Source organism: Typopeltis vanoorti, chromosome 4 (assembly GCF_054136105.1).
Source record: "Typopeltis vanoorti isolate ZY-2024b chromosome 4, IOZ_Tvanoo_1.0, whole genome shotgun sequence".
NCBI classification, from domain to species: domain Eukaryota; kingdom Metazoa; phylum Arthropoda; class Arachnida; order Uropygi; family Thelyphonidae; genus Typopeltis; species Typopeltis vanoorti.
This window is the reverse complement of record NC_143552.1, coordinates 127,362,665-127,387,657: the sequence shown is the minus strand read 5'-3', so window position 1 is coordinate 127,387,657 and position 24,993 is coordinate 127,362,665. Positions and strand designations below refer to the sequence as shown.

At 39.8% G+C, this 24,993-nt stretch overlaps 1 protein-coding gene across 1 annotated transcript in view; it reads right to left on the bottom strand.

Annotated features, from left to right (window-relative positions):
• Window positions 1-24,993, bottom strand: part of LOC150107665 (voltage-gated potassium channel subunit beta-2-like) — a 257,488-nt gene that overhangs the window by 80,494 nt on the left and 152,001 nt on the right. Inside the window, exons 10-11 of the mRNA XM_090392162.1 lie at window positions 20,197-20,282; window positions 2,224-2,344 (exon numbers count right to left, since the gene is read on the bottom strand). Coding sequence (XP_090248288.1) covers window positions 2,224-2,344; window positions 20,197-20,282 — 207 coding nt within the window. The remainder of the gene's footprint in view (window positions 1-2,223; window positions 2,345-20,196; window positions 20,283-24,993) is intronic.

Sequence of the window (24,993 nt, the reverse complement as noted above, 5' to 3'; positions counted from 1 at the left end):
AACAAAGGGGAATGCACACACACACTGGTAGGTTTAGATTTTGTTAAAGCCTTTGATAGACTGCCATATGATAAGCTGGTAATTAAACTGGGACAGATGGGAGTTTAGTGCAATGGATTGGAAATTGGCTCTGACAGGTATCAGCAAGGATGTAATGAAGGAGAGCCCAAGAAGAGGAAAGTCACAAGTCATGTGCTCCAGGGGTCTTTTTTGGATGAAGCAAGTGCTATTTAATTTGTATGAAAATGATATTGTGAAGGGCTTGAATGGGGATATACAGTTGTTTACAATGAGGAGCAGAACAGATGTTTTTGCCTTCCAAGTAGACGTGAATGGATGTTTTGAATGGATTAACAAATGGGGCAGCCAGTTTAACATAGCAAAGTGTAATGTTTCAAGTTCAGGAATACATACAAATCGGCCCTTCAGAACACATGTAATTTACAGACAAAAATTACTAGTTGTGGTGGTGTTGGAGGTGGGCGGTAGATGCCGTTGATGGAGATGATTCGTAGTAGAGGTTAGGTGTAGAGACAGTTGTTGGTGTCCTCCCGCGATGAGTCTTCGGACTCCTTGGAGGTATCAGGAATAATAATAATAATAATAACAGATGGGATGCAGAGTATAAGATTAATGGTGATATCTTGGAGGTGATAAGAGATCTTGGGGTGTTGGTGTACCTAACAAGGACCTAAACTTTCTGAGACATTTTGTTAAAATTGTGAGGACAGCACATTGTGGCAATGATGTGGAGAACACTGACATATAGGAGTAAGGATGTTATAATTCCATTGTATAACTCTGATCAGACCACATATGGATTACTGCACTTGTTTTCAAAACAATGAAGAGATGTTGGAAAGGATTCAGAGATGATTGTTTAAGGTGGTTTCTAGTCTCTGGAATATTGAGTATGAAGACAGATTGAGGGAATGCAAACTGCAGAGTCTAGTTGGTAGAAGGAAGAGTGGGGTGATATAAGTTGGTCAGTGGTTATTACCAGGTTAATGAGGATCAGATTTTTCATAGACTGAATGGAGACAGGGAGAAGAATAGGCTATCCCTAGAAGCTGTATAAAAAGCATGTGAGCAAGGAGAAGAGGAGTAGGATTTTTGTGTGAAGAGTTATGGGTGCTTGGAATACATTGCCTGGAAGTGTCATGGGTGGAGATAGTGAATGCATTCAAGTCACAGTATGATCAGCTGTGTGTGATAGATGACATCTCGTAATGAGTCGTTTTAGTCTACGGAGGTCTGATGATAATGTTTTTTTTTTCTCAGTACTATTATCCTGAGCATCTGTTCATATCATGCAAATTCCAATTGGCCTAACATGAGAATACTGTTTCCACATTTAAAGTGGAAAACAAAATCCTCTCTAAAACTTCTTGACTCTATCTGTAGAAGAACGCACATTGGTTTTGTAACAATATTGAATTTTAAGTCATCTCTGAGCAAACACATATCATAGGGTTGAAACTAATCTTCTTCCTATTTATAGCACTTTTATCCAGCTTGGTGTTATGATTATGTGACTGTGGGAAACCTCAACCGACTTGTCACAGTGTGTGTTCACGGGGCTGGTTTGCCTGTTCTGGGGGACAAAAAAACCCGAGTTTCTGAGTGAACTCCCCTCCCCCCTCCGTATGAGACCAGCTAACTCACTTTTAGTCAAAAGAGACCGGATAAAGGTTCCTCATATCTAGGACAGCAATCAAACCCAGGTCTTTCTGACTAAAGGGCTTCATCTGTACCGACTGAGCTACAGAGGCTCTAGGGATGAAAATAATATTAATATAAAAGAAAAGAGTAGTCTGAGTAACAACCTGTCTCCTATTAATATAATGTACTCTCTTTCTGTCTTATGCCTTTTTCTGTCAGTAATCTTCACAGCTGCTATTCAGTGGAAATGGCATCCATAGAGCCTCTGCGGATGCCATTTCCCACTGAATAAAAAGCAGCAGCTACAGAAGAAGAAAATGAATATATCTTTTATTTTTTATTATTATATTATACTGTATATATTATTATTATATTATATATATTATTATTATAGTTTGTATACGAGTTATACACTTCATTTTTTATTCTTTGATAAAAAATGAAGTGCGATATCTGCAGGTTATAGTTTAGGACTATAACCTGCAGATATCGTATTAGAGAAAAAAAATTCACTAAGCATATTAAGATTCTTAAGTAGACATAATGTTACTTTTCACTTACCAATTTTATGAAATAATTCAGGTAAGTGCATTTCTACCTTTTCTCTCTGAAACATATGGTATTCTGTTTGCTCCACTGTAGGAGGTATCATTTGGCATTGACGAGCAACTGTATAAGCTTCCTACAAAAAAAAAAAAAAAAAAAAAAAATCACTTACTACTTTGAAATTAAGATTCTATTGTAATTGCAATTTCAAAAAAAAATATTACGAATATCATGACATTCAGAATATTCCTTCATAAAAAATAATAATCATCATATGCTATCAGCAAGTCTTAACACTTCTGCACCACAGGCCCCTTCCATTGCATATCGAGATGTAATTATCCCTCAATAACTTTTCAAACCCCCAATATCCATATCCAAAGAAATTACAATTCCTGTTCTCTCATTCACAGACAGTGGGTATCCTGAATTAGAAAAACAGCAGGAGAAAAAAGCAGATGTGATAAACTAACGTCACATCCATTAAATACTATCCACATGGTGTCTCCAGAATTATCATCACTGCATATCGGAACTGCCTAGTATCACAGTATGATAAAATAGGAAAGAGCTCTGCATTGGCAACATTTACATTAGAGAGCTTAAAATTTTCTGCAAGTTGGATCTAATGGACAACTTATGAAGAAGGAAAAACCACAATGTTAAGGGAATTACTTGGATTATTCCAGTTGCACAATCTCACCATATCTACTAGTACTAGTCTACCAAGTGATGTTAACCACATTCTCCACATTTAACTCAAGAAACTAACATCTTGAACCATAAGCTTGTCTTACTTAACCATAACATTAAGGATGAGGTATAAATCAGCTCAGGACCCTTGAGAATGCCAAGAAACAGCTAACTTTCTTGAACTATTCTTGATAACCTATGCACAACTGGAAATGAGAAAAGTGGCTCTCCTTCAAACCAAAAATCCAGCAATACCTTATCCAATGAGGGAAGAACATGGCCTATCAAGACAACACTGGCAAGAATTTCAAAGGACTGCATGGATTTATCAATTCACACAAAAGTAGAAGTAACTGTAAGGACATCATTGTTAGGGAAATTATTGCTGAAATTGAAGCAGAGCAGAAAAGAAGGGTTAAAGGATATGATTTCAAAATTAGGCTTCTTTTTTTAAAAATATATATTTGACTTACACAAGACCTATAACAGATAAGTGCCATGTGTAGACAAGAGGATAAGAAGAAAGGAGGAATCTGTTTACTTCTTTTTGAACAACTGAAGATTGTATTCTGCAGAAGAGTGGTGAGACTGTTACAAAGAACAGAAGTAGATGGAATGAAAGAGGGGGGCACTGAAATTGGTTTGGAGAGTTTCAAGATGGACTATAAAAGGGTATTGGTGAGCAGTAGCTCTTGTTCTACTGATTTGGAGGAAAGTGGAGGAATAATACTGGCCAATGCAGCAGAAAATTTTCCATCAAAATATCTGTAGAAGAGACAAAAAGCAGAAACTGGATATGTTTGTGTGTGTGTGTATGTGTGTGTGTGTGTGTGTGCGAGAGAGAGAGAGACAGACATACAGAGAAAGAGGGATCATTAATTAACCAAATTGTCCTCTTCTGGATAGAACCAAGCAGTCTTACAGACAATTTTGGTACATCACCCCAAATACGGGTGCAGTGCAATATTCCGTGGTTGGACAGATTTGGGATTTGTATAGAGTTAACAGCTGTGAAGTAGTGTCTCATGTGAAAAAGCACCTAGTTTTTTGGCAACTGCAAAAGCTGTGATTGAAATGGCTTTGTGCCATTTCAATGGAAAGGTTGCAGGTATAGGTCAGTCCAAGAGGAGATATCTGATTGTGTTCTAATATCTGAGTATTACTGAAAGTTAGGGAGAGAGATGTGAGCTCTTTCTTGCGATAGATTAGACAGAACTTAGTTTTGGTACCATTGAAGTCTACAAGGTTGTCCTAGCCCCACTGAGACATAGCTAGGAGATTGGGTTCAGGACAATTGTTGTGATTGATCTTGAGGATTTTAATATATGAGCACTACAAGGTTTGGCAAATGAAAAGGAGGAATGGAGTGTACCGTCATTAGCAAAGTTATGGATAGGATTGGAAGTCTGTGAGAGCAGGTCATTTATATACAAGAGAGTGGGTGAAATAATGGAACCTTGGGGTATTCCTGCATTAGTGGAGAAATATGAGGAGAGGAAACTGTCCATAATGACACACAGTGAGTGATGGTGAGAAAGTTAGTGATCCAGTCGCAGTGTAGAACACAGACCAAAGGATGACAGTTTGCTAAGTAGGCCCTTATACTAAACCAGATCACATGCCTTTGAAATGTCAAAGGCAACAATGCGAGTTTCTCCAAATTTTTCCATGGTTGAGTTCAGAGGTGGGTTGTGAAAGCTAGAGGATCAGCTGTAGATTGTGAGTGGTGAAATCCATATTGCTGGTGATTAGTTGGTAGGTCTTAGACTAGCTGGTAGGTGGTTCAAGAGTTGGTTGTTGATGACCTTCTCCATAATTTTAGAAAGAGAACAGAGGGGAGAACAATTGGATGACAGTTCGTTGCTTGACACTTATCACTTTTCTTTGGGATGAGCTGAACGTGAACTTATTTCTATGCTGTAGGATAGATGTCAGTTGAATATGATAAACTGAAATGGCAATATAGTCTAGGTGTTAGTTCTGGGGTATTTTTAACACAAGTGGGATACCATCAGGACCAGATGCCTTGTTTGTGTTCGGATTATTAAGGATTCTTTGGATTTCTTTCTCGTGGAAGACTATGACAAGGAGAGAGCAGTTCGTGGTGAAGTAGAGAGAATTTTGTCTGGGTCATCAATGCAGGAATTAGAAGAAAAGAGTGATGCTAGTAAGTCAGCCTTGTCTTTAGGTGAGGTGACTACAGTACCATCAGGATGTGGGGGTGGTGGTAACTTGTGTGGGCAAAAGTTGCACCTAATGCAGGTAAGTATGCAGCTTTTGACCCTTTGAAATTCTGATTTAAATTTGGTGATGATTATTTTACAGCTGTTGTAAGCTGCAGTATAGGTGAGTTAGCAGTTGGAGTTTAGGTCTTGAGCCATTTGTGGTATTATTCTTATTATTATTATAGACTCATCGCAGGAGACTCAATCTATCCACCAATTTTTCATACCTCTCCTTGACACCATTAACAGTAAAGGTATGATGTGTTTCGGGAGGATAGAAGGGGTAAAAAGGGAGGGGGAGTGGCTGTTGATGATAGAGAAAGAGTTATGTCCATACAAGGTAGAGATGCAAGAGGGAAATAGGGCCAGTGGTTTTGAGGCAGTATGGTGTGAGATAGAGGTGAATAGAATCAAATACTTGGTGGGATTTTGTTATAGACCTGGTAATGTGGATGGTGGTGATAGTGAAATGTATAGTCAAATAAGCCAAGCAAATAAGAAAAAGGTGATCATTATGGGTGATTTTAATTATGGCAATATAGACTGGAATGAAGAGATAGCAACTGAAAGTAAAGAAAATGAGTTTCTTGAGTTTTTGAGGGATAACTACCTCAGACAGTATGTAACAGAGGGCACACGAGGATTAAGGGTCTTGGATTTGGTCATCTCATCGGAGGATGTAATTATCAATGAGGTGTCAAATCATCCACCAGTTGGTGAAAGTGACCATGAAGTGATTACCTGGGTGGTTGCCAGCAGTGCAAGGACCCCTGTGAAAAAAAGGGTATATGTGGAACTACAAGGGGGGTGATTATGAAGAGCTCAGGAGACAGCTTGCAGGTGTAGCATGGAATGAGGAGTTAGCTGGAAAAGAGATCAATGCAGGTTGGGGGATTTTCAAAAATTACTTAGTAGATGCAATGTCTAAATGTATACCATGGGTGAGAAGGTTAAATAAGGTAGGTGTGAGATGGATGAATAAAGAGATTAAGCATGCATTACAGAGAAAAAGGGCATTGTGGAGGCAGCATAAGAGAAGTGGAAGTAACCAATTTCATGAGGTCTACAAAGACCAGGCAAGGAGGGTGACTTGGTTGGTGAGCGTAGCTAAAGAGAAGTATGAACAGCAGTTAGCTAATGAAGCCAAAAAGAATCCTAGGGAGTTCTTTCAATATATAGCCAGCAAAAGAAAGAATTATTATGGAAGGATGACATTGACATTGGAGGAAATGGTATAAAGACAGCTGTTGCAGAATGTGTGGTGGAGATACTTAATGAGCAGTTCATAAAGATCTTTCAATCTTGTGAATGTGACTTCATGGAGAGATTAAGGGCAGTTGATGATGGGGAGGAGACTGACTGTAAGTGAGCAAGAGGTGTTTGGGGAGTTGAGTAAACTAGATCTAAATAAGGCTGTGGGACTTGATAATATATCACCACGTATTCTGAAGGAATGTGCCAGAGAGTTGACACCTGCCTTGACATATTTTTTTAATACGAGTCTTGCACCTAAAGAGTGGAAGGAGGGCAAGATTGTGCCACTTCATAAAGGAGGTGATCGAACTCAAGCATCAAACTATAGGCCTATCTGTGTGTTAGGTGTTGTGGTTAAGTTGTTGGAGAAGCTTGTGAGAACTAGGATCCAGAGTTGGGTTGACAACAATGGTATAATCTTTGATGGACAGCATGGATTTACTAAAGGAAGGTCATGTTTTAGTAATCTACTTACTTATTACAATAGAGTGACTGCTTCCTTGGATAGAGGAGAAGGATACACAGTAATATACTTGGATTTTGCAAAAGCTTTTGATAGAGTACCTCATGATAAGTTGACAGTCAAACTAGAGCAGATGGGGTTGGATATTAGATTAGTGCATTGGATTAGAGACTGGCTATCTGATAGGTATCAACAAGTTGTGTATGGGGGTGCAATATCCAGGAAAAGGAAAGTCACTAGTGGAGTGCCTCAGGGGTCTGTTTTAGGGCCATTACTATTTAACTTGTATATTAATGATATTGCCGAAGATTTGGATGGAGATATTCAGTTGTTTGCAGATGATGCAAAGTTGGGACGAACCACAAAGAGTAGTGAAGATGTTGTGGCCTTGCAAGAAGACTTGAATAAATTGAGTGATTGGGCAAGCAAATGGGGATGTGAGTTCAATGTTGCAAAATGTAAGGTTTTAAAATTTGGAAAACAAAGATGGGATGCAGAATTTATGCTTGGTGAGAATATATTGTTGGAAGTAGAGGAAATAAGAGATCTGGGGGTGATAGTGGATAAGGATCTAAAATTTAGGGGACACATTGCCAAAATTTTGAAGACAACACAAAGACTTCTGGGAATGATGCGGAGGACACTGACATGTAGAAGTAGGGAGATTCTTGTTCCATTGTATAAGGCTTTGGTTAGGCCACACATGGACTATTGTACCCAGAATTGGTCACCTGGTTTTCAGAAGGATGAAGAGATGTTGGAAAGGGTCCAAAGGCGACTGACTAAGGTAGTTTCTGACCTCTGGAATGTCGAGTATGAGGAAAGATTGAAAAGATGTAATTTGCAGAGTCTAGTGGAGAGAAGGAAGAGGGGGAGATATGATAGAGACCTACAAGTTGGTAAGGGGTTGTTATAAGATCAATGGTGGAGAAGTTCTACAGAGAATAGTGGGAGATCAGGGGAGAACCAGAGGTCATCCCTGGAAACTGTATAAAGAGGGTGTGAGTAGGGGAGTGAGAGGCAAATTTTTTTCGTGCAGAGTTGTGAGTGATTGGAATGCCTTGCCTGAGAGTGTGGTGTCTGCAAGGAGTTTGAATGTGTTTAAGACATGGTATGATGAGACGTGTGTGAGATAAAAGGACCTCCTAGATGAGTCTTTGACTCCATGAGGTCTTGTTTAATAATAATAATAATAATAACAGACAAAGCATTCACAACCGACTCTGGCAACAACCCATTCCACTCATTCACAACTCTCCAAGCAAAAACTCTAGTCCTTACACCTACTAACCACACTTTATTCAACTTCCAGGGATGACCCCTTGTTCTGGTCCCTCTATCCAAGTGCTGAAACATATCCAAACACAAAAAAGAGGGGGGTATCAATCATATCCCCCTCTTTTTCTCCTATCAACCAACTTCTGCAAACCACACTCCCTCAGTCTATCCTCATAGGGAACATTTCACAGGCCACTCATATATTATTCAAAATAAACTTCCAACATCTTTCTCTAAATCCAGAGTAATTCAATAATAAGGTGGTACACTTGTTGACAACTCGTATAGGTAAATATGACCTCTCCTATTGCTTCTGCCTTAGTATCTCCACGTTTGGGTCTGCCTCCTACTGACGAGACCTCAATAAAGGTCAAAACCGGTCTTGGTAGTGGCCCTCCGTTAATGCATAGCAGTATACATATCTGCAAGGAGATGTGCTTTGCATTATGAGAGATACTGAGACAAGGAGTGAGGAGAGCTTGGTCCACGTTTGCTCGGAGTTGCCTGGTGTTGCACCACCTTACCTCAGTCCTGAAGATATTTTCAGGCGCAAACTTTGTTTGCTTACACTAGGATAAAGGATTAAATTAAATTTATTATAGTCTAACCAAGTACAAAATAAACTTCTGGTTTCCTAAAAAATAAATACAACGAGAATACGTTATCATCATTTTGGCTACAAATACGGAATGAATTTCCTGAATTAACAGATAAAGCTCTAAGGTTCATTTTTCCATTGCCAAGTTCATATCTGTGCAAAGTTGAATTTCGGCCCTTGTAGATATTGAGACGAAGAAGAGGAGCTGCATTATAGATGTCAAACTGCATCTCAGATTGAAATTAGCAACTATAAAGCCAATTTTGCTGAAATTTTATTCCACCATAAGCAATTTCACTCCTCTCACTGATGATAAATCATTTAAAATAAGTAAAAATGTACAGTATCTTTATAAATATTTTTCCATTAGAAATAAATTATATTTTTTTGTTTACATGTACTGTACATCTATATTCAAATAAGATAGACATTTAATGAAATATACTTATTTATTTATTATCTAGTATTATTATTTTGATAAGGGGGTACTTGTAATAATGAAAATTTAAGAGGGGTACACCTGAAGTTTGAGAAACACTGCACTAAAGGTTTGAGAGAGCTCAATCTAGTAATTGCATCTGAGAATTTGTCTATAATGAATATGACCACCTTGCCAGAAATTGGTGAGAGGAATCATATGGTCTTAACCTGGGCAGTAGCTAAATGTGTGAAATTTTCAGTTAAGACGAGATATAGAATTACAAAGCTGGTAAGTATGACAAGCTTAGGAGATTGCTTGAATTGGTGTCATAGCATGTAAAACTGCAAGGGCTGGATGTTGATAATGCATGGGAAGTATTTAAGGATTACTTAAATTAAGGGGATATTAAATCCCACATAGTTTTAAAACCAAATAAGAAACTCAAAGAGTTTCTGGCTAACGCTAGTATCGCCGATACTTTATAGTTTACTATATTCGGCAAGAAACTCTCTGATTCTAATCTTTGAGTTTCTTATTCGGTTTTAAAACTATGTGGGATTTAATATCCCCTTAATTTAAGTAATGTTTTCATTGCCGAAATGAAGCTTATTAGCTCTTTATACTTAAGTAACTTAATGGTTGCACCTGTTTGGAAAACTCGTTCGCAGAGTATATAAGTTCTTTTCGCTATACACTTTGGTATTAGGTCTAGCTACTCACTGATGAAGCCTCAAAAAAGGCTGAAACCGGTCTGGGTAGTGACCTCCCTCCATAATGTAATAACAGCATACATTTCCTAGGAAATGTGTTTTTACATTATGGAAAATACCTAAGAATAGTGATCTGAACTTCCCCCACCTTTGCAATGAGTCGTCCGATATTGTACTACGTACTAGGATCACTTGCATTGGCTAACGCTAGTGTCGCCGATTACTTTATAGTTTATTATATTCGGCAAGAAACTTTCTGATTCTAATCTTTGAGTTTCTTATTCGGTTTTAAAACTGTGTGGGATTTAATATCCCCTTAATTTAAGTAATGTTTTTTCATTGCCGAAATGAAGCTTATTAGCTCTTTATACTTAAGTATTTAAGGAGTGTTTGAGAGAGGTAATGGTCCACCTGACTGCATACCTAGAGTCAAGAGAATAAATCAAGTGAGAGTTAAATGGATGAATATCATCATTAAGCTGGCGCTGCAAAAAAAGAAACAATTGCAGAGGGAATTTAAGGAGAAAGGCGACCTCCAGGCACATCGACAGGACAAGGCACAGGCCAGAAGGGTAACTAGTGTAGTAAGAAAGGCAAAAGCAGATTATGAAAGGAAGTTAGCAATACAGACTAAAGAGAATCCAAAACAGTGCTTTCGATATGCTACAAGTGAAGGAATGTATATGGCAGAATGATTTTAATGAATGATGGTAGGGAGGTAACTGAATCAGTTGAAATAGTAGAATTACTAAGTAAATACTTTGCAAGAGTATATCATCCCGGTGGTGATATTGCAGGAACCAGAAAACCAAAGGCTTATAAGGGAACTGAGGTAAATAAATAAATTCCGTGTGATGATACAGCGTTCTCCCTTTTTACGGGAGTTCACAGTACCATCTAGTCCCCCCCAAATTTTATCCAGCTCCGGAACCGGCATAGACTGATGAATCAGACCTATGGCTGGGTCAGTATTCCTGACTGTAATCCGTGTGTGTCCTTGGACCAGTTTTCCTGCTTGCGGGATGAAAAACACCAGACAAACTGGTGGGAAAAAACTTGCTGTCCATGCCAAGACCAGCTAACTTGGCTATGGCTGAGGAAGATCCTTGAGCTCTTCACATCATTGATGGGAATCAAACCTGGGACACTCCTTCCCCAGTCATATGGTTGCGAAGCGCAAAGCCACTAGGCTAACCGTGCGGACACTAAAGTATATCAAATGGAGGTACATAGCATATTACAGAACCTTAATGTGAATACAGGTGTGAGATTGGATGGTATTTCAGCTTGAGTTTTACATGAAGTGGCAATGGAATTGTCAATCCCCTTGACCATATTGTTTAGTTAAGTCTCAGCTCTGGGTTAGTCCTGAGGGGGGAAATAATTCCAATGAATAAAGGATACTTCATGACTGATGTAGCAAGTACAGGAATGGATAGATGGACATGGGATACTGTATGAAGGGCAGCATGATTTTGTGCAAGGTAGGTCCTGCCTCAGTAACTTACTCATGTTTTATAATACAGTGACAGCTGAGATAGATTGGTGGATTGATACAGTAAAAAGTGCCTTAGAAGATAGAAATATAGGATCTGATAATGTTGGAATCTTGACAGGTAACAGATTGATTTGGAGGAAAATTCTAGATAGGAAGTTAGTAATGATGTGAGTTTTTTATGTAGTACTATCATATCCTGTACACCCCTTGAGGGTACATGTCAGGAATTTGATGATGATGATGATGATGAGAAATTATATTCTTGGCTTCATTCTTTATCCAAGTGTAAGCAAGTGGAGTTTATGCTTGACGTAACTTCACAATTGGGCTATTTGTATATAGAGGCTAATGACTTCACATCACTTGCCTCAGTATCTCACATAATGCAATGCACATATCTTTACAGACATGTATAATTACATGTATAGTCCTCTAGCGTCCGCAAGAGGGCTACATAGTATGTAGTGTTTGCAGAGAGATCCTGAAAAGATAAGTATTATTTTGAGTAAAAATTGGCAATATTGATTTAATCTTAGCGTGGTATTGTTTGTTTTTGGTAGCTTGGTGTGTCTGTGTGATTTTTGGTGTGATTTCCACTTTATATAAACTAGTATTTTAAAGATACGATTGATAGTGTAGCACACGGCACCAATGCGACGAAAAACAATGGTGTCCAAAACTTTGCCGTCTTTGTTCAAAAACTTTAATGTAAGGGAGTTCAAAGATGAAAATGGTCAAGTATTGATGGACAAGACAGAAATCATACATAGATGGACAAGATATTGCAGCAAACCATATAAAAATCAACTAAATGATACTGCAACAGAAGTAATCAAAGAACTAAAATCAATCTCTCCAACAGCAGAGAGATCTTTGAAAATGACATCTTGGAAGAGGAGGTGAATAAGGCTATAAAACATCTCAAGAACAACAAGAGTCCTGGAGATGACAACATAATAGGCGAGATGCTAAAATACGGGGGAGAATCAGTTGTAAAAGAAATGCATAAGCTGTGTAATGAAATATGGAGATCAGGGTATGCTCCCGAAGAGTGGAAAAAATCGGTCTTGGTTGTTCTTCATAAGAAAGGCAGTGCTTTAGAATGCACCAATTACAGAACTATCGCATTAATGAGTCATCTTGGCAAAGTGCTGATGAAAATATTAACAGAACGCCTGAAGGGGCATATGGATACACATCTTCCGGATGAGCAAGCTGGATTTCGACAAGATCGAAGTACAGTGCTACAAATACTCACACTAAGACTAATAGCAGAGAAAGCTCAAAGAAAGACCAAAACAATATATTGCTGTTTTGTGGACTTCCAAACAGCGTTTGATAATATTGACCAAAATATAACATGGGCTGTCTTGGAATCCTATGGAGTGGACAATAAATTGATCCACCTGCTGAAAGATATAAACAGCCAAGCACAAGCAAAAATCAGGATAGCAGGTGAGACTGGAGATTGGTTTGCCACTAGTCAAGGCACAAGACAAGGGGACCCAATATCACCAATCATCTTCATCACACATCTGGGAAGAACACTAGATAAGATTAAAGAAGAAGGTGGAGGCATTTCAATAAATGGCATGAGAATAAACTACCTCTGTTTTGCAGATGACATCATCCTGATTGAAGAAGACATTGCAAACACTATACACAGAAGGAAAAAGATATGGATTAAATGTCAACTTTGAAAAAACTAAAACAATGATATTTGGACAACAGGAGTTACTGAACAGAGTTACGATAGACAGATTTCAACTGGAAAATGTGAAACACTTCACATATCTTGGATGCCACATGATGCATGACTTGGACCCCCCCCAAAAAAGAGATAAAAATTAGAATAGCCAGAGCAACAACTATTTTAAAAGCCATGGATAAAATATGGAAGAGCCGAGCTATAAAGATGCAAACTAAACTGCGCATTGTAGAAACCTGTATCTTCAGCAGCATGCTCTATGGATGCAAGGCCTGGGTACTCCTGAGAGAATCTGAAAGGAGGATATTGGCATTTGAGAGGAAGTGCTATGGAAAGATCTTGAGAATAAGCTGGATACAGAAAATGAACAATGAGGAAATCTACAGACGAATACAACCAAAAGAAAACTTGATCCACAAAATAATCAAAAGGAAACTACATCTATTTGGCCATATTTGTAGAATGAATGATGAGAGAAAACCAAAGACGTTGCTGTTTGGAATAATTGAAGGAAAGGACAAAAGAGGAAGACCAAACAGAGAACGGGGTGATGACATCGTCAAATGGTGCAGAAACTCTATACACAAACTGAGTCATCTTGAACAAAATAGAATGCATTGGAAGAATCATATCAAGATGGCCGCAGACACCTATGGGCATTGGACCCATGGTTGTTGATGATGATGATGAAGGGAGTTCGTTCAGTGTAACATGTGTGGGATGTATGCTTTCCCGAAAGAGGCTGGAGTTTGGATAGATAATGATAGTGGTGGGAGACTGTGCCGAAAGTGTAAAGAAAGTGAGGAATTGAAGTGTGTGTCAGGACATGAGATTGTTATTGTAGAAGGAAGCCAGAATGTGATAAAAAATAGTGGTTTAATAGGAAATTGCGATGTTGTACATGATAGCAATGAGAGAGTGGTGATGAAAGTAATTATACAGAGAGAGAAAATGGTTTGAATGATGAAAAAAATGAGGAATTAGTTGTACTGAGTGAGATCGCATGGTTACGTGGAGTAATACATAGGATGAAGCGGCAGTTGGAGTGACTGCAAAACTCTTTCCCGAGCGCCTTGGCTAACGAAAATAAGCAAGTGTATGAAAGGAAAAATAAGCGTATGATTGGGAGTGTTTCAGACATGAAGGAAAGAGTGTTGTACGGTGACTTGTTAGTAAGAGGTGTGATAGATGAGAGTCTAACTAAATCTTACTTACCGGGTGCAAAAATTAAGGATGTAAGTGAGAGTATTAGAGCGCAAAAGCAGAGGGTGAAAGAAATGATAGTCATGGCAGGAACAAATGATTTGAAAGGAGATAAATTTGATATGAGACAGGACCTGAAGGAATTATTAGAGGTAGTAAAAGAAAAGAGTGACAGAGTTAGGATAGTGAGTCTGTTGCTGTGGTATGACAGAGAAGAGTTTAGAAGGAGGGCCATAATCGCAAATGACTTTATGCACAGGTTATGCAGACGGTGTGGTGTGGAGTTTGTGGATGTTAGGAGTGAGTTTGATGGGCAAAAGGATTTGTACAAGATGGATGGCTTGCATTTGAATGGATTTAGTGTGCGAAGACTGGAAAAAGTTTTGCTGAATGAAGTGAAAGCGGATGTGCAAAATCAGGGAAACTAGAACTATTAAGGAGGGGGGGTTGAGTGGATAGGCAGACATCAGTGAGGCAGTTGAGTATAAGAATGTATATAATGTGCCCGAGCCAGTACAAAGGACAAGAAATTAGAATGGGATAGTTAGTACAATGCATCAAGATAGGGGTGGGACAAATGGACCTCTGCATTTCATGTATATTAATGCCAGGAGTACTAGGAACAAGAAGGAAGAACTTTTGGCCTTGGTCAGCTCTTCCTGGCCACAAGTTATTGGCATTAGTGAAACATGGCTTACAGAAGATGATATAGTTAGTGGGGTAGAATGTGTAGGGCACAGTGTGTGTTCAGGAGGGACAGAGAGAATAAAATGGCGGGAAGAGTGTTATTGATGATAGCTGATGAACTGCAGCCAAGGAGAATTGAAGTTGTATTGCACGATAGTGAAAAGAGCTCATTTGAGGCTATTTGGTGTAAGATTGAGCCTAGCAGAATAAAATATACAGTTGGGTGCTGCTATAGACAGGTGATAGAATAGATGGTGGAGATAGTATGCATAAACAAATTTATGAAATGAGCAGAAGGAGGGTAATTATTATGGGGGATTTCAAATGGTAACATCGATTGGAAGGAGGACAGGACACATGTGAGGAAGGAACTGGATTTTATTCAGTTATTAAGGGATAACTATCTGAGACAGCATGTAATGGAAAATACTAGGGGTTCCAGAATGCTTGACCTAGTAATAGCATCTGAAAATTTGACTGTAATGAATATGACCATGTTGCCACCTATTGGTGAGAGTGATCATAAGTGACCACCTGGGAGGTGGCTAATTGTGTGAAATTTTTGATTAAGACAGGGTATATGTGGAATTGCCGTGCTGGCAAGTATGACAAGCTTAAGAGATTGCTTGGTTCAGTGCCATGGCATGTAAAACTGCAAGGGCTGGATGTTGATAGCGCATGGGAAGTGGTCAAGGAGCATTTGCAGGAGGTTATGGCTGATTGTATACCTAGAGTCCGAATAGTAAATTAAGTAGGAGTTAATGGGTGAATAACACCATTAAGCTTCAGTTGCAAAAAAAGAAACAACTGTGGAGGGAATTTAAGGAGAAAGGTGACCTACATGAACAGTATAAAGTGCAGGCCAGAAGGGTAACGAGTGTAGTAAGAAAAGCAAAAACGGTTTATGAAAGGAAATTATCCATGCAAGCTAAAGAGAATCCCAAACAGTTCTTTCAATATGCTGCAAGTAAAAGAAAACTTGTACACGGCAGAATGATTTTAAGGAATGGCGATGGTAGGGAGGTCACTAAATCAGTCGATATAGCGAAATTACTGAGTGAGCACTTTGCAGGAGTATATCATCCAGGTGGTGACATTGAAGGAATGTAGGAACCATTAGTTTATATGGGAATTGTGGTGAATGAAATGGAGGTGAATAGTCTATTACAGAACCTTAATGTCAATACATCTGTGGGATTGGATGGTATATCAGCATGGGTCTTATGTAAAGCGGCTAAAGAATTGTCAGTGCCCTTCACCATTTTGTTTAATCGGAGTCTCGAGTCTGGTTTAGTCCCAAAGGGGTGGAAAGAGGGGTAAATAGTTCCACTGCATAAAGGAGGATCCAAGACTACTGTTACAAATTACCAACTGACCAGCATATCAGGAGTCATTGTCAAGGTCTTGGAGAAAGTAGTCAAGGGAAAAATACAGGAATGGATTGATGAAAATGAGATACTGTATTGGGGGAAGTCCACATTGCAACATGGGAATGGATATAGGGTTGGTGAAATGGACAGGAGGGTGGTTGATGGAGAGATATCAGAGAGTAGTTTACTCAGGAGTAGAGTTCAAAACACGGCCTGTGACTAGTGGTGTACCGCAGGGTTCTGTTCTTGGACCACTGCTGTTGAATTTGTTCATTAACGATATAGGGAAGGATCTGAGAGGAACGGTTCATTTGTTCGCTGATGATGCAAAGTTGGGTACGGCAATAGTGAATGCAGAAGTCAAAATTTTGCAGGATGATTTGGATAGATTGCAGTTCTGGACTAAGGAGAATGGATGTCGATTTAATGTGGCAAAATGTAAGGTTATGCATTTTAGAGTGAAAAGATTAGCAGCAGTATATCACATTGGTGGAATTGTACTCCATGAGATTGATGAGGCCAGCGACGTGGGAGTGTTGGTGGATAGGGAGTTGAAGTTTAGGGGGGGGCACATCGCAAAAGTGGCTAAATCAGCTCATCAAATCACTTGGATGCTGAAGAATACTTTGACGAGCAGAGATAAGCAAGTTATTGTTCCTTTGTATCGAGCCTTGATAAGACCCAATCTTGATTACTGTGCCCAGATCTGGTCACCTAGGTTTCCTCTTGATGGGGAGGAGGTTGAGAGGATCCAGAGACGAGTGACCAAGATGATAGCAGGTCTATGGAATGAACCTTATGAAAACAGGTTGAAGATTTGTGGGTTGCAGAAATTGGTTGATAGGCGGAATAGGGGAGATATGATTGAGACATTCAAATTGCTGAAGGGTTTCTATAGGATTAATTCAGAAGATATTTTTGAGAACAGGACTGGTGGTGGGAGGACTAGGGGATATCCATGGAAGCTGGGCAAGAGTGTGGTTTGCAGGGGTGCTAGAGCTGGTTTTTTTACTTTTAGAGTGGTGAATGAGTGGAATAACCTGCCAGAGTCTGTTGTGGGTGCTATGACAGGGAATGAGTTGAAAGCAAAGTATGATAGATACTGTGTGAATGTCGAATAGTTGTGATGGACATGATGTTTAGGGCCTCCCTCGATGAGTCTAAGAACTCCTTGGAGTCGCCCATAATAATAATGCTATGCATTAGGGGAAGGGCCACTACCCAGAGCAGTTTCGATCCTTATTGAGGTCTCATCAGTGGAAGCCAGACCCAGACGTGGTACCAAGGTTGAAGTAATTCAGAAGTTATATATCCATATATAATTTATATGCATATCCTCAAAAGGTGTCTCAGATTCTTCAGTTGAGTTCTTTTTGGATAGTTTTCAATCATTTTGGTAGTCTTTAAGGAAAGCGGGAGAAACTCAACATGCCTGATGTTAAAAGGAAAAAAGAATGTAATGATTACTGAATGAATTACCTGGATACTGAGGTAGAATGAGGCCTATGATGTCATAACTTAACTAATGAAAGCCTTCATAAAGGTTGAAACAAGTCTGAGTAGTGATCCTTCTCATTCTTGTTCTTCTTTTCAGCCATTTTCTGTCCATTGCTGGACAAAGGCTTCCTCCAGTTACTTCCACCTTTCTCTGTTCTTGGCAATGGTTGACCAATTTTTCCCAACAAAATTTGACAATTCATCACTCCACCTTCTTTTAGGACATCCTCAGCCTCATATCCCTTCTTTTGGAATCCAGATTGTTAGTATGGTGGTCCATTGTTCATCTTCTCTTCTGGATAGATGTCCAGCCCATTTCCATTTTAGTCGCTTGTGGTGAAGAATGATGTCAGTGATACAAGTCTGGCTTCTTATCCAGGTATTTTGCTTTTTATCTTTTAATGTGATGCCTAGCATCAGCCTCTCGATTTTTCTTTGAGTTGTTGCTAGTTTATTTGTCAGTGCTTTGGTTAGAAACCAAGTTTCACAACCATATGTGATGACTGGAAGTATACACTGGTTAAATGTCTTCCTTTTTAAACAGAGTGTATAGTTTACATAGAGTTTACATAGTGTATAGGCTAGGCTACCCCAAAGCAACTGCATCGATTGCACTTGGCTACCGTAAAGCAATCACATTGCTTCTTCTTTGTTATCAATGCATGAATCGTTATACCTGTAAATAAATATGAATAATTTCTTTTCACATTATCATATACTCCTTTCTCTCTTAGCAGTAAGGTATTGAGAATGGCAATAGTCTCTGTTAGATGGAAGTTCGTGAGGATTATTTCAATTCATAAGGGAGGTTCATCATCCATATAAAATGGTAAAATATAGTCAATATTAAGCAAAGCCTATAATAACATGTCATCTGCTGGTTATTCATTGTGACTTTTCTCAAAACTAAATAGTGCTTGCTTCCTATTTAAAATCCCATGTATACTTATGTCCTGAACTAGTCTGAATACATCACTATTAACAATAACACAGTCAATACGACTTATTTCTTGTGTGTTCTCTCCATGTGAATATATGCATATCCTAATTTGGAATGTGGTGTGATAATGACAACTAGTCATTATCATACCAGTCCTGAAAGAAATCCAACAGATATATTCCATTATTCTTAACCTTGTTTATTCTATTTTCCAGATTTTTCTAAGACATTTTTATATGTGTGAGATTTATTTTGTACTCTACAATTAATTCATCTACAAGAACCAGTCTTTCTGTTTTTTTTTTTTTTTTGGGGGGGGGGTATGGAAACTTTAGAGAAACCATAGGCACAAATAAATTTTACTGTCCAATTTTCTATTTTGAAATTTGTTTGTTTGCATTACCTTCTTGAACTTTCCTACCATTCAGGGAAAGTCTGAATGGTAGGAATTTGCATTTATATGCATATCCTCATTTTGGAACATGGTATTGATAATGACTAGGTTATATCCTGAACAAAAATCCAACAGTTTAACAGATATATTCCATTATTGCTTGGAGAGTTGTGAATGAGTGGAATGGGTTGCCAGAGTTAGTTGTGAGTGCTTTATTTGTTAATGGGCTCAAGGAGAGGTATTGTGTGAATAGTTTGAGTCTCCTGCAATGAGTTATGGAAGTGCCTGTACAATAATAATAATAATCTTTGTTATAGCTACTCCTTCCCTTTCCTGATCATTATTGTTTTAATATATCACTTTTTATCACCTCATTATTTAGAAGTATCTCACTTGTTTTAGTCTTTTTCTCGGTAATACTAGGCTCTTATGTCAACATGGTGTTTCTGTAATTCCTCTGCTAGTTCCACCTGTTTATCTATCTATCTATCTATATATATATATCTATATATATATATATATATATATATATATATATATATATATCTTAATTATCACCCATTCTCCTAAATATCAGCTTCTACAGTTTACACTCCCTCAATCTACTCTGATAATCTAAATTTCATATCCCTTTCCTACAGTATTATATAAGGAAACAGACACCTCTTTGTCCATAATTGTTAACATTCTGCTCACCACAGCTGCTTCCCTATTAATCAGTTGAATATCAATATTTGGAGATGTTTTATTAATTAATAATTTCTATAAATAAATAAAAATTTAATTATTAAAAATATTAAAAATGACTGATATTGATTTTATAATTTTATAATTATTAAAATATATTATTTTAATTCTATAGTTTACACTCCCTCAATTTACTCTAATAATCTAAATTCCATATCCCTTTCCTACAGTATTATATAAGGAAACAGACACCTCTTTGTCCATAATTGTTAACATTCTTAATTTGGTATTCATAAGAATGAACAGCTAGGAATCCTCATGTTCTGAGGCTAAAAGTCCAATAAATGAGAAGAGTTATTTACCATAATTTCAGCAGTAGTCCACCTTGAAGTTCCCCAATACATTACCATTCCTTGGTTAATACAGTATGTGCATGCTCGAACAACCTCTAGGAATAGATAAGAATGCAATTAAATAAATTATATTTGTGATGTACAAAAAAGCAATAAAAATGATACAGAGTTGTGCCTAAATGTGTAATATTATACAACAGTCTATCATTCCTATGACAGTACTATCTAAACTGCTAATTCAATACTAGTCCATTATGGGGCTCTGAAATAAATTCCAAGTTTTAAATTACTTTCTAATCATAGTTAAATTTATTCATTACCCATTTATAAATGATATATGAAATGTTTATATATATATATATATATATATATATATATATATATATATATATATATATATATATATACACTCTATAATATAAAATGATAAGCATTTTTTGTAACGGTTTTGTGTCATTTTTTGTCAAGTTATTTGAAATTCTTTGAAACTCAGGGACTATCCTGAGTGTCGAGTCTTCAAAATTCGAGTCATCGGAATTCATGGAGAACTGTCCTACCAGTCCAGAACTCGGGGGGGGGTGCCATAGGCGCCAGGGGGGGACCCCTTTCAAGCCTTTAAAATTTGAGTCATCAGAATTCAAGGAGAAACGGCCTACCAGTCCGGAACTAGGGGGAGGCATAGTCGGGGGGGATCCCCCGTTTCGAGTCATCAGAATTCAAGGAGAACTGGCCTACCAGTCCGGAACCTCAGGGAGAGGCGCCAGAGGGGGTGGGGGAGAAAACCCCTTTCGAGTCTTCAAAATTCGAGTCATCAGAATTCAAGTAGAACCAACCTACCAGTCCAGAACTCGAGGGATGGGGGGACGCCAGGGAGTGGAGCCCCCTTAGTGTATATATATATATATATATATATATATAAACAAAAAAGTTAAAAAAGAAACTGAGTACTAATGTGATTATAATCACATGTGAAAAAAAAAGGCAGCTTGAAGTAATGCCAACAAGAGAAATTGCATGGCAGAGGAATCAATAGCGCATGGGAAATAGTCCAAGGATGTCACTAAGAAGCTATATCAGAGTGCAACTCTAGAATTAAGGAAATAAACTGCTTCGAGTTAAATGGATGAATAAAACTTAACTGAAAAGTTAAATTGAAAGCAAGAACTGCATAAAATATACACACAGTGTGCCTGTTAAGTAATGAGACAAGTTACATCTGTCATACAGGTGTTTGAAGGCACAGCAAAAGTTCTGAACAGCAACCTCCTTCAGTATCTGGGTCACACCGAGTTGAATGTCCTCAATGTTGCTAAAGCGCTCCCTTTTGAGGTACACTTCATCTCATCTTCTTTTTCCCTCTTTTAGCTTGCAGAGTCAAGGGTTTATTACTCATCGGACCTCAAACTGTTCACAGGATAAGGTGGTCAGCCCTATGCCCTGGTGTATCCTATGTCCATAGCGTTGAGTTCTCAAGGCTGGTTTGCCTGCTTTGCAGGATGGAAAACCCCAGGATAAACTGAGTAAAAAACTCTGCTGTCCACACCCAAGACCGGCTAACTTGGCTATGGCTGAGGAAGATCCTTCAGCTCCTCACATCACTGATGGGAATTGAACCTAGGACACTCCTTCCCCAGGCATATGTCACCAGGCTAACTACATGGACAGGCACACTTCAAAAAAGTTAAAAGAAACTGAGTACTAATGTGATTATAATCACATGGGAAAAAAAAAACATCTTTGAGAAGAGGAAAAAGTCTGCATTAGCCAAATCTGCAAAATAGGAGATGTTCAATCTCACAGACTGACTTTGCAGCCAGAAATAGCTTTACAAGTAGTGCACACAGTGCACTGGTGCACTGTTGTGACAGAAACCAATTATTGTTGTTATTGTTGTTGTGGAACAGTTCTTTCTTGACACATCGCATGCGGGCATATAGATGTTGCATTACTCCTAAATAATCCTGACTGTTCACTGTGGTGCTCTCAGGAAGAAATTTGCGCTGGAAAGTCATCATCATCATCAAATTCCTGTCACGTACTCTCAAGGGGTGTACAGGATACGATAGTACTACATGAAAAATTTACATCATTACTAACTTCCTATCTACAATTTTCATCCAAATCAATCTGTTACTTGTCAAGAACATTATCAAATCTTATATTGCTATCATCTAAGGCACTTTATACCATATCAATCCACCTATATCTTGGTCTTCCTCTGGGTTGTTTTCCTGCCAACCTGGCAGAGAACACTTGTTTTGCTAATCTTTCCTTGCCCATTCTGTTTAAGTGACCATACCACCTGAGATTAGCTCTGCTAACGCATTCCTGCATGCTGACAATGTCAAGTTCTTTCCTAATATCCTCGTTTTTAATATGATATTGCCATTGATGCCATCTGTTCACATCTCTAATTTTCTCAGGACTCTCATATCTGCGGTCTCTAGTCTTTGGTCATGTGTTGTTTTACTTCTGACCCAGCTCTCAGATCCATAAGTTAAAACTAGTTTGAACACTGTCTTGTTATTATTATTATTATTATTATTACGGGTATCTCCATGGAGTCAGTAGACTCATCGCGGGAGACCCAAACTAGCAAAACAATATCTGTCATATCTCTTCTTGAATTCATTTACAGACGAAGAGCTCACAACTAAGTCAGGCAATGAATTCCACTCATTCACCACCCTCCAGGCAAAAAACCTTGTTCTGACACCTTTGTTAACCACACTCTTCTTTAATTTCCAGAGATGACCTCTTGTTCTTCCATCACTATCACACAGCTGAAACATTTCCCCTGCATCAATCCTATAAAAACCTTTTAGTAATTTGAATGTTTCTATCATATCCCCTCTTCTTCGCCTATCAACCAATCTCTGCAATCCACAAGCTCTCAATCTATCAATGTAGGGAGTATTTTTTATATCACTCACCAACTTGGTCACTCTTCTCTGAACCCTCTCCACAGCCTCCTGATCTCCAAGGAATCCAGGTGACCTGGGGGTGGGGGGGGGGGGGGGTGGGGGGGGGGGGGGGTGGGGGGGGGGGGGGGTGGGGGGGGGGGGGGGTGGGGGGGGGGGGGGGTGGGGGGGGGGGGGGGTGGGGGGGGGGGGGGGTGGGGGGGGGGGGGGGTGGGGGGGGGGGGGGGTGGGGGGGGGGGGGGGTGGGGGGGGGGGGGGGTGGGGGGGGGGGGGGGTGGGGGGGGGGGGGGGTGGGGGGGGGGGGGGGTGGGGGGGGGGGGGGGTGGGGGGGGGGGGGGGTGGGGGGGGGGGGGGGTGGGGGGGGGGGGGGGTGGGGGGGGGGGGGGGTGGGGGGGGGGGGGGGTGGGGGGGGGGGGGGGTGGGGGGGGGGGGGGGTGGGGGGGGGGGGGGGTGGGGGGGGGGGGGGGTGGGGGGGGGGGGGGGTGGGGGGGGGGGGGGGTGGGGGGGGGGGGGGGTGGGGGGGGGGGGGGGTGGGGGGGGGGGGGGGTGGGGGGGGGGGGGGGTGGGGGGGGGGGGGATGAAAGGTTTGTTTACGCTTGGATCTGCTAAAACATTTATAGTTTCTATATTTGGCACAAAACTCTTGTAGTCTCTCTATTCGGCTTTGAAAATGTTGGAATATAAAAAGAGAGCCTTTTGGCTCTCTTTTTATATTCTTGGTTCCTTTTGTGATGTGACACCTTTTTTGGCAACTCGTATGGTAAAGTATAAGTTCAGCATCACTTCAGCCTGAGTATTTACATCTGAGTCTGGCTCCCACTGACGAGACATCAACAAAGGTCGAAACCGGTTGGAAGCTTGGGTGATGAATGGCAATGCTGTAGCCCATGAAGTGGTAACTGAGGCTCGGCTGTTGCTGTCACCCAGGTTCTGGGTGGGGAGGGGGGGTAATGAATGGCAATGCTGTAGCCCCATGAAGTTAACTGAAGCACGGCGGTTGCTGTTACCCCTCAGATGAGATATGAGCGGCTCTGCTCGGTGGTGGGGTGAGCTTGCCACAGTGTAGAGCCAACTGGTTCTGAGAGTTCTCAGAGGCAGGGTGAGCCTGTTACTGGGGGGGAGACAATGCTGAGTTTTTTTTGAGTTTGACCTGTACTTGAACATTCAACAAAGGTCGAAACCAGTCTTTGTAGTGACCCCCCTCCCGATAATGTATAACATCATACATGTCCGCTAGGAGATGTGTTTTACATTATGGGAAATACTAAGGATAGTGATCAGAGCTTACTCCACCTTTACTACGAGTTGTCATAAAAGGTTTGCTTATGCTTGGATTCGCCGAAACATTTATAGTCTCTATATTCGGCACAAAACTTTTGTGGTTTCTCTATTCGGCTTTGAAATAATGTTGGATTCAATATCCACTTAATTTGAATAATTTTGCATCGCTAAAGTGAAGCCTTTTGGCTCTCTTTTTTTCAGTAATTCTTGGTGCCTTTTGTGATGTGACACCTTTTTTGGCAACTCGTATGGTAAAGTATAAGTTCTGCATCACTTCAACCTGAGTATTTACATCTGGGACTGGCTCCTACTGATGAGACCTCAATAAAGGTCGAAACCGGTTGGAAGCTTGGGTGATGAATGGTAATGCTGTAGCCCATGAAGTTAACTGAGCCATGACTGTTGCTGTTACGCCTCAGAGTGATGAGATATGAGCAAATGAACAGCTCTGCTCGGTGGTGGGGTGAGCCTGCCACGGTGTAGAGCCAACCAGTTCTGAGAGTTCTTCTCAGTGACAGGGTGAGCCTGTTACTGAGGGGAACAACACTGACTTTTTGGAGTTTGACCTGTACTTGAACACTCAATAAAGATCAAAACCAGTCTG